Source organism: Frankliniella occidentalis, unplaced genomic scaffold (genome assembly GCF_000697945.3).
Source record: "Frankliniella occidentalis isolate FOCC.00 unplaced genomic scaffold, Focc_3.1 Scaffold248, whole genome shotgun sequence".
Classification (NCBI taxonomy): Eukaryota; Metazoa; Arthropoda; class Insecta; order Thysanoptera; family Thripidae; genus Frankliniella; species Frankliniella occidentalis.
Window position 1 is genome coordinate 142,844 of NW_026267374.1, and position 11,014 is coordinate 153,857.

The 11,014-nt window shown below is 38.6% G+C and overlaps 1 protein-coding gene across 1 annotated transcript; it reads right to left on the reverse strand.

Annotated features, from left to right (window-relative positions):
* Window positions 1-5,356: 5,356 nt before the first annotated feature.
* On the reverse strand, window positions 5,357-9,215 carry LOC127750736 (ubiquitin carboxyl-terminal hydrolase 36-like). Its single transcript, XM_052273123.1, has 18 exons — window positions 9,104-9,215; window positions 8,967-8,989; window positions 8,789-8,866; window positions 8,551-8,694; window positions 8,305-8,473; window positions 8,060-8,177; window positions 7,904-7,974; window positions 7,576-7,792; window positions 7,309-7,492; window positions 7,118-7,198; window positions 6,814-7,026; window positions 6,663-6,737; window positions 6,442-6,576; window positions 6,212-6,328; window positions 5,976-6,089; window positions 5,742-5,855; window positions 5,508-5,624; window positions 5,357-5,428 (listed from the first exon to the last, which is right to left on the reverse strand). Exons 1-18 carry the CDS (start codon window positions 9,213-9,215, stop codon window positions 5,357-5,359), a joined length of 2,154 nt encoding a protein of 717 aa, XP_052129083.1.
* Window positions 9,216-11,014: the final 1,799 nt, after the last annotated feature.

Here is an 11,014-nt window from a genome sequence, read left to right on the forward strand (position 1 = left end):
GTTAAAAGAACATTTAAGAACAAAAATAAGTATGATACTTAGATTTAAATATCACAAATTACAGTTGCAGGTATCACCAGTCACAGCAGCTCAGCAAGGGGTACCTCGGGTACAAAAAGGGAGGCGACAATCTGCAGCAGGCTCTTCTATGAACAGTAAGGTAAATGGAGTGGAGAGAGACCTCGGGGTATTCGCTTCAATAGATATTCCCCTGCCATGTACTCTCTATGAAATGCTGTCAATTTAGCACTTAACTCAGACCATCTTGTGTGGTCAAATTCAACAGGAATAATAAGTGTGTCTTTAGCTGTCCACACAACAAAATCACATTTCATTACCTCAGTCAGAGCCATTTCCATCTAAACCTGGTCGTAATATTCACAATTGTCCCTCAGGTAAATTGAACCTGACTGATTTCTCTTGAGGAAAAATGAAGACAACTGTTTTTTAGATAATACTTTATCAAAATCATTTGGATCGTAATATCTTAAGCTGTAGGGGCATTTTATTTCTAAAATTCTGGTCTCCCCACTTGCAAAAGTAACGAGTCCATCGTGACTACAGGATAAGCCAATGTGTGCGGTGTGGAGGTTTATTCCTTTGTTGTCTATTTTAGTAATAGGAAGCGAGTGCTTGACTTTGTAAGCCTCTCTTGCGGTGTTTTCATACTTAGATCCGTACTTCATTGCTTTTGTTTTGACGCAATCTATCCCCCACATGTGACGTTTCAGGAAGCGCTTCCTATGTGAATCTGTGCAGAAGCCAGCAATTGTTCGGCATTTTGACCCTGTTGCACAGACATTTCTGAGGCGTTTCCACATATCACTTTTCGTTTGCTCTTCAGAACCAGCCACATGCACAGGTCCAATATACTTTCTCTTGTCCTTCAGTTTTTCCCCGGGGCTGTGCTGAATGATGATTGTTTTCAGGGAGTCGAGGAATTGTTTTCTAAGCACTTGTATTAGTTGCAAGTCTTCCTCTGAAATATCATAATCACTGTATTGCAAACTCATGATGGATTGGAAACCGCACGCATCGTCATCTTCTCTATATGTAAGAGCTGAAATCAAATAACGCATTAGGTCCTGTGGCTGCTGCGCCAGGACCACCTCAGGTCTTGGGTCGAATCCAGATCTTCTTTTCACATTGATTTTGAAGGAGTCGTACTGCCGTTTATGGGCCACCTGAGGGTTGTTCCGGAGGGACCCGCGGTTCCAAACACATGGTTTGGAAGTGCAAGTGATGGCTGTAGGGAAAAAGGCATTTCATAATTAGTGCGATTTCTCCATTATTAAAAGTTGACATCCTACCCGCCTTAATAAGTTGTTAAATTAATCCCTATGTTTGTCCCTATTGTGTTATGTAATAGAGTTATAATCTGACTGTACCTTTCAAACAGCTTTGATAGACATGTATATCTTTGAACCCTTGTTTAAATGTTTCTTAATCAGTTAAATTACTTTGCAGATTGTTGGATATCCTTCAAATTATTCAGATGAACTTTCGGAGGAATCCACTACTCTGCCTAAATGTCGAAGTGTTGGAACCCAAACAACTGTTGTTCAGGTAAATAATGAAGGTTTTGATCAGCAAATTGTTTTGTGTTAATTTGCAAAGTCTACATTAATGAATATTGTGTCTCCCAGGTTGATGCAGTAGTGCAGACTTTAACTGAGAAGGGAAATGACAAAGAAAGGGAGAGTAAAGGGAAAAAGTCATTAATATCCTTTGAGAAATGTAAGTCCAATAAAAAATTTAAATTTTGGACAGGATTATCTCTGGAAGACTTTGAAATCCTTTATAACTTAATTGGTGGTGAAGAAGGCATAAGGAAGTTGAAGCTCCATTATGCACAAAACGAACCTGCTACTCTCAATGAAACAAGGATGTCAGCCAGAGACAGATTGTTCATGTTTCTGTTACGCATGAGAAGAGGTCTCCCCGAAGAAGAATTATGTGAATTGTTTGGCATTGGTATTGGATATGTTTCTGAACTTTTGTATGTGATGACAAGAACAGTTTATCTTACGCTGAAATCTATGGAAAAAGAAATGTTTCCCTCAGTTGCTCAACAAGAAGCTTTTGGGAAGCCAGAAGTAATGAAACCATTCAAAAATCTTCGTGTCATTTTGGATGGAGCATCGTTTTATATTCAAACCCCATCAAATTTTGAGCAGCAGGGAAACACCTATTCCGCCTACAAAAGTAACAATGTGTTACTGGTTGCAATTGGAATTTCTTGCAATGGGGCGACCATTTTTTGTAGTGATGCTTATGAAGGCTGTATTTCTGACAAGGAAACAATTTTGAAAAGTAACCTATTGGAAATGCTTGACAAAGGAGATGGTGTCATGACAGATCGAGGCTATGATCTCACATCTGAGCTATTAGAGAAGGGATGTTATTTTTACAAGCCCCCATCATTAGGTGAAAGGGAAACTTTGACTGCTGAGGAAGAGATAATGACAAAAGCCGTAGCTGCAGCTCGTATTTATGTAGAACATGCAGTTGCTGATATCAAAGACTGGAGAATTCTGCAGGGCACAATTCCCATCAACATGATAGGAACCATTTCTGATATGGTGTACATTGCAGCTTTTCTCAGGAATTTCAATCGTGTCAGAATAGGGGGAAAAAATAAAAAAAACTACCATGTGAAATAGAAAGAAATTGTTTGTGTTTAATGATTGGACCAGAGGTAAAAGCAACTACAGCACCCAGTCTACAATTAAATATTCATTTATTGTTAGAAAATATGCATACATCATTAATATTTTCTAAGTCTCATGTAGACACTGACAAATTGTTAATAAGCAAGTTAAGATCTATCCAAATATGTTATGTTACATTTCATGCATTTAGAGGTCATTCATATTATAAAGTTACTTATGTAACCTGATTGAAATTTGTACAACTCACCATAAATTTCCAGCAATTACTTTCATGCATTCTCAAATTTTTATTTTTATAATACATTTTCCGTTTAGTTATTTTAAGGATTTATAGTAGTACTAGTCATGCTTGTACACTAGTCATGCTTCAACTAAGTTCCTGAAATGTAAATTGAGTTTGTGCCAAGCATTCCACATGCATTTGTTAAGTTTATTGCAAAGAATAAATCATGCTAGACAATGCAGGTACCATAAAGTATAAATTAAAAGCCCCAAAATCCAACTTTCCAAAAATTAAAAGCAAATGCAGAAAACAGATCAGGATGAAAGTAACAACATTCTACATGAAATATTATTGTGGAGTGTTCCAGCAGCGGCTTCTCTGAACAGATAATCTCGATGCCAGTTCTAGTAGGAGGGTGAAGGTTTTTATATCATTCCATTTGTACACATTTTCTGAAACCATATCCCCTTACCATATAGTATTGTAGCAATACCTCTTTGTTTCAACCTCCGTTTGAAATTCTGTGGTTATTCAGACAACAGCGGACCCATCATTAATAGTAAAACAGTAAATTCATTGTGGGGCCAAAACATAAAAGGAAACCAAATTTTGAAAGATGAGGGAGGCATGGGCAAATGAGGAAGACAATTTTTTAGTGTGCAATATGGATAAATGTGGCCAAAGGGATGCCCACAACACCCAAAACATAAAGAAAACCAAATTTTTAAAGATGAGGGAGGCATGGGCAAATGAGGAAGACAATTTTTTAGTGTGCAATAGGGATAAATGTGGCCAAAGGGATGCCCACAACACCCAAAACATAAAGAAAACCAAATTTTTAAAGATGAGGGAGGCATGGGCAATTGAGGAAGACAATTTTTTAGTGTGCAATAGGGATAAATGTGGGGGAAGGAATGCCCACAACAATCAGGAGCCATACACAAGCAGATACACCATTTTCCAGACAAAAACATCATAGTGGAGAGACAAATGTTGACAAGAGAATATGGTTATAAATGCAAGGGTGCATATGCGAGCAGAAAAAAAAACAAAACAATAGCAGATTTACGGACTCACCAAACTGAGAAGACTTATCAACAACAATATGTAAAAGTATACCTGTTTATGTTAATTACTCCCTTCACTTCAACACATTTTGATGACTTGCTGAGCATTACGCTGTTATTTTATAATTGGAAACAAAAACCTGCCCTCCTAAATTATTAATAAAAAGATAAAATTTTATAAATTGTTAATTTAAGGAACATTTTCCTTTACCTTGACATCCGTTCAGTGATTTATGCTGGACGATGAACAAGAGTACTGCACTGATATGGCTGCACCGCCCCAAAGCTCTGACTTTACAGTTACAAATGGCTTTGATGACATTTCCAGAAATTTGGGAGATACATACTTTGACACAGTACGCTTTCTTCTCCATTGAGGCTCTCACTTCGGCCTTATATGAATGAAAACGTCCTGATACGAGATCTTTGCCATTTCGTACAAATTTACTTTTTAAAAATTGTAAACCTCTTCTAATTTTTTTGCTGGATTGGACTGCTTCATTGTGAAGCTGTTCAAAGGGATCACCAGTAACAACTGTCCTTTCATCCTCCTCTACCTCTTCATCTCCTGAATATACTTCATCTTGTGAATCTTCCGGGTTGACATTCAGATCATCAGGTGCAGGCATTGTCTCCACTAGATAAAAGTATACACTTTCAAAAGAGAAATTTTGGGGAATATCTCGGCTTGGGAAGGTCTCCCAGCCAAGGTCAGGAAACATAACATTTCCATTCAGAAGTGAAGCATCCTGTGGTTAAATAATGGCTGAGTTATAGGAATATATTAAAACATGTACAAACTTTTCATAATGTGTAAATGGCACTCCCACCACTACTTATGCTTCCCACCTGAGATGACATTAATGCCATTCTCTTCTCATCGTACCACTTGCCCGCATCAAATTTGGGGTCCAAAACCTTGTCTATTCCCAGGTCCATAGCAGCCTCTACCCTGTGAAAAACAAGAAAACCTCAGGAGTAGAGAATTTCAAATGATGTGTAGATCCAAGAAACGGTATGATTTATTAACCTTGCAACTAACTCGTCTTTCTTTCCTCCTGAGGGGATATTTCTCATTTGGAGCCACCGCTTTAGTTCTTTGACATGATTCCTTTGAACATCTGCAAATGGTAAATTAGACTGTGGCACATCGGCAGGAGTCAAGAACACTGGTTGAAACGCTCTGAAGTTGTCCTGGAATTCATTATTTAAATAAGATTAACATTACAATAGCTTATGTTGCAGGGTATTGTTTACAAATTAGATGAAAAGAAGAACACCCTACAGTTTCAACTACATCAGATTTGTCAAAGAACAAATCTTCGTCAATGCCACAATCCAGGTTTTCATTACTGTCACACAGTTCTTCAAAGTAGAACACCATATCTTGGGCATCACAAACCTGAAAAATTAGGAACAAAACAGTTGGATTGGAGATCCCACATTTCTACAGAGAAATGGTATGTCTGGAAAGTGACATTAAAGCGATGAGATACACAGATTACAAAAAAACATGTAATTGCTAAATGTGGAAGAAGTTATCACCTTGTCGGATTGGGCAGGATCAGGATTTAAAACAATTACCCCAGAATCAGCTGTAGTGGTCCCGCCTAGCTTTAGTGTCACAGGACTGACAACAGCTGTCACTGTTTCCTCAGAATCCTTTCATGGAATTTTTTTGAAAATCAGAATTGAATTAAACTTATCCATGTTGAGTAAATCACAAAATTGACAGTCTGAATGAAAATGGCAAAGAAAGAAAATACTCAAGCTACTCACGCAATTTGAAATTCTTGAATCACTGGTCTGTGAAGAAACTGAATCAGCAAGAGTAGTCTGGACCACCTTCAGAGTAACAGGACTTACAATTGCTGTCATGGTTTCCTCAGAATCCTGAATAGTAGGGAAAAAGAAAAGAGATAAATAAATTGGGAAATTTACACTCGTAAGTAAATCTTTTTATTAAAAATCTGAATAAAGATAGAAAGGGAAGAAAATACTTAAGCTACTTACGCAATTTGATATTCTTGAATCACTGGTCTGTGAAATAACTGAATCAGCAAGAGAAGTCCGGACCACCTTCAGAGTAACAGGACTTACAATTGCTGTCATGGTCTGCTCAGAATCCTTAATAGTAGGGAAAAAAATGGGAAATAAATTTGGAAAATTCCACTTATACTTGTAAGTAAATTTTCAGATTAAAAATCTGAATAGAAATAGAAAAGAAAGAAAATACTTAAGCTACTCACGCAGTCTGATGTTATGGAATTACTGGTTTGTGAAGATGTAAATGAGTCAACAAGAGTGGTCCGCCCTAGCTTCAAAGTGACAGGACTCACAATTGCTGTCATAGTTTCCTCAGAATCCTTTATTTAAAAGTTTAAAATAGATAAAGTTCGAGTATTTTACTCATGTATATGTTGAGTTGAGCTATTGATTGAGATCCTGAAAATTAATGTAATTATGTAACCATTCTTACCACCTGTGATTCCTGGTCAATTTCAGTTACTAAACTCTCTTGGGAGTTTGGCAAACCAACAGCAGTGAGTTGTGACAGCAGACTTCTCCTGACTGCTGATGATTGGCTAACAATTCCTGCTGATTTGCCTATGTCCTACAATAGGAAAGTAATATAAAAAGCACATTCTGAAAATTGCAAAAGATGTCAAATCTGAAGGGTATACGTTGCTCCTTGCATACTTTGCTGCTATGCTGCTGAGGTTGTCCACTCTCATTGGTACTTAATGAGTCAATAGATAAATTCTTTTGGAGCTGCTGTCATTGAAATATATATTAAGTCAGTACAGTTTCAGGAAAAGCTCTCTGCTATATGTCACCAAAAGATACCCACTTGTGATAGTGATGAATTTATACTCCTTGCGAGTTTAGGCAATGTTTTTCTCTTAGGTGAGAAACTTTTTGTATGACCAAACATGGTCTTCTCGAATGGGTTTCTCCTTGAGTTTGATTGAGGTGAAACTGTAGACTTGCCAATGAAAAGTTTCTTCTTTGCAGGGCTTCTTTTAGAAGGAGTTTTGAGCAGGGTCCTATTCCTGGTCTTGGCCTGTTAAGTTAAAAGTGCTGCAGTTAGCTGAATACACTATGACTTTCATTTACTTCAGAATACCCCATTGATTAGTTAGATATCTTATTACCTGAGAAGTAAGCTGATAAAATGTGATGTAAATACCAGATCTTACAAAATCTGAACACATTCCCGAGTAATTCTGAGTTACCTGCACACAGAATTGAAAGAAAGTACAACACAAAACACAAGTACGGGTTGCTTTAAAAAAATAACAAAAGAAGTCTTTTCTCACAAAATAAAATAAATGGGAAGGCTTACAGATGCATCATTAAATAAAGTGTAATTTCCACTAGGACACCTTGAGACACATGTGTAGTGTCGATTTTCGCCTTCAACATCGGAGTGGATGACTCCACTAAGGAATGAATAACGAGCTGTGCCAACTTTCAAGTATTGGTCCACGCTCACAGGGTTCCTTAGTTTGTAGTTATTAAAGTCAAATCTAAATCAAACATAAAACAAAGCATATTGTCTCTCCTACTGGCTACAGATAATATGTGGAGTTATTGTGTTTCTGCACCTTACCTGTTTACAACAATCTTCAACACTTGAGGGTAGCGATAAATTGTACAGCTCTTTTTGGCAATGCCTTTATGCCCTCTACTGCACTTGAACTCAACTTCTTCTGTGTTCTGAATATACGCAGCAACTCCATTCTGGATGCTTCCACTTTCACAAGAAATAAATATTTGAGAAAATGGGCAGTAAGTAGTGGAACACATATTACAACTTACACATGTACCTGCAGTCATAAAAAGAAGACAGATTTAATTAAATTATCCTACAACAGAACAGATGACAACAAACTGAAAGCACTGCACAAGCAACAGATATAAGATGTAGTTCCACATACACAAGTTCTGCAACCACCCTCCAAATATCTCTCCACCAACAGAAGTCTGAATTGAGCAGAAGTCCTTAAGCCTACAATAGGAGATAAAGTAAGTACCCGTTGACAAAATTATATTATACCTATTGTCACTCTCTCAAAACATTAAAAAAACCTTACCGTTCATATTCATAACCAAATCTATTGAGAAATTCTCTGTCTATAACATCAAGAAGCATGACTATAAATTCATGAGCATCCTCCTCCTTGCCAGGACGGAGATGCTGCTTACTAATACCTGAAATTTTTTTTAGATAGAATTACAAATGCGCAATAATGTTTCAAAAAGTGAGAGACATGAAACAAGACTTTGCGAACACAAATACACATATGACATTCAACATTAGTATTGATTGAGAACATACTTCCTATGAGGTTCACCAGGCGAACTGGTTTATGAATAGCCTCACTCTCCATGCTACTGAGACTACAAAAGAGGCTGCACGTCACACAAGTCAGCGGAGCATAGCAACTTTTCCTGTGCAGAACATCTCCCTTCAAGAAGTCGAGGAATCCAGGAATGTGGAATAAATCCTGCAAGAGAAGTTAATAAAATGTACATAGTAATAAAGCTAAACAAATAGGAGGAAATATGCTGTCAAAGTATTTACCTGTAATGATGCATTGAGGTAGCATGTGTTTCCCAGATTTAAGAGCCCTGAATGGAAATGTTTCACAACTCCTCCCCACTTTGAAGTTACTTTCCTGGTGTAGAAAGTAAACTGCGGTGATGGCAGTTCATTGTTAGACCAATCCTAAAGATAGTGGCCAATATTTAAAGTTATGAACAAAATGTAAATAAAAGCATGTTTTAAAAATGATTAAAAGTAGAGGGTGGAGTTATCTTACTTGAAGTGCAGCACTGACATGGACGGCTTTCCCGATCAGCCCTCCATCACAATGTGAGACATTGACAGCGGCTTCCGCCTGGTAAAGAGAAAAAGATATTTAACAGCCTTGCCATCTTTACTTTTAAAATCACATTTTGCATAAGATAATTTTAAATATGATGTAGGGAAACACTCACCATGGCAGCATTGATGAATGAAACTAAACACACAAGACCAAGCAGATACAAATACCGCAAAACTAAATGTGGGCAATGCTATGGTGAAATAACTGAAAAATAAGAATTTAGGAGGAAATTTACCTTTGAAAATTTACTTGCTAAATCACAAATGTAAGGGAATGGAAGAAACTCTGATAAGTGTATGTGACATGCAGACATGTGCTTAGGTGAACTCTCGTACTTCGCATTTTTCGACTCGAATCGCATGTCTGCATTAACTTTAACTACATTTATGTTGCCCCACCTACGAGATTTCTTCAAAATAAATCGTTGCAGGTACTGTCACAGTAGGTTTGGCGTCCAATCAAAGTGTTTTTACCTAGGCATCACAGAGAAACGAAACGACGCGAGCGCGAGTGAGCGGAGCCGAGTGGGCGGAGCGGATTGCTAGCCGAGCCGAGCCGAGCCGAACGCGGCGGGGAAAGAGCCGAAGCCGAGAGCCGAGAGCCGAGCGAGCCGAGCGCGCGGGCGGAGTGGGGGAGCCAGCCGCTGCTGCCGGGCGGGGAGGGGGCCGGCCCGGGCGCCTTCCACCTTCCGTTTTTGTTCTTCTTACTTCCGCCCCAGCGCTCGATTGAAATACCCTATTGCATTACGTATCATCTGCTTCCACGATCCGTGCCTTGACGGAACTTTTTTTTTTGCCTCGTCAGATTGGCAGAATTTAGGGGCATGTCTAACAACAATGAACAATGCAGCTACTCCGCTTTGTTACCTCTGCGCGTGTAAACCATGCCTCTCATGGGGGAACATGCGACTGTCGAATTTTTGAAAGTAAGTTTCTTTTGTTTAGGCTTTTTCTACTGTCGTTCTTTTTTAGATTAGCTGATGTAGTAGCATGTTTGAACCCTTAGGAGAAAATAAGAGGTGTAAAAATAAAGCAGGAGGACCTCGCAGCCGAGCTAGCCCACTACGAGAGTGCGCTAGAATACGTGCAGAGAGCCAAAGGTAAGCTTAGGATGGGACGCACAGAACGGGACTCATATTAAAAAAAATAATAATCGGGGAATATAGCTTGTGCCACTACGCTCAGGGCACACCTTGGCTTGCTGGGACCTCGCCTACGCCTTATGCTCATGGACAAGCATGGCGTTGATGAGGTGCCAGTCACCAGGCTTTCTAGTACAGTCAAATTGTGTTTTGACCTAGACAAAATTCCGAACAGTACCAAACTTTAGGGATCGTTTTAGGCATGTCTAAGGAGTGCCTAGCCAAAAGTCCCACAAAATCCCACCGTGCCGATCGGCTCAAATCGTGTTCAAAGTTCAAAATTTCGACTTTTGAACAAATTGGTATATCTCAACTTGTGTTTGAGATACAGCAATGCGGTTTGCGCCATTCAATGCAGAATGATCTCTTCTTTAAGTAATATTAAGGGGTACATAGTGCTTGGAGCGAAACTTTAGCCTCTAAAGAACAAATACTAACATTTTTCTATAATTTCAATGTTCAAGAATTCTTTTTCGGCATATTGTGCGTAAGCCAGCCCAAAAATGTGGTAATTGCCTTTTACAAACGTTAGAGGCCTTTTAATTCTCTACAACTTTGATTTTCATGAAATGTCTGTATCTCAAAAATTGCAGGTTCCAGGGGGGATGAAACACCTGGAAACAGGGTCTGGTCACCGAGCTCCTATGCAGAAACCCCCTAAGGGGCGATAGGCAACCCACACTACAAATACAGTCTTTCTGCATTTGGTCTCGTTTTGCTTTGTTTTTTGCCGAAATAAATGGGGTTTCGGCCTTTATGTTTAACGTGTCGTGTTCTGTTACCATTTGAGGGATACGCAAGCACTTTTCTGAGCATAAATACAGCCTTACGGTACTTTTAAACGTCAAAAACAGTACTTTGGGCATTCTGAAGTTTTGGTAAAATTGCTACTTTACGGTGATACTGAATCACACTGAAGGAATTTCTATGTCACACTTAGTTATCTTCATAGGAAACACCAAGCGGATCTCAAAACCATATTAACTTGCCCGTTTTCGATGCATACAAACGGAAAAGGC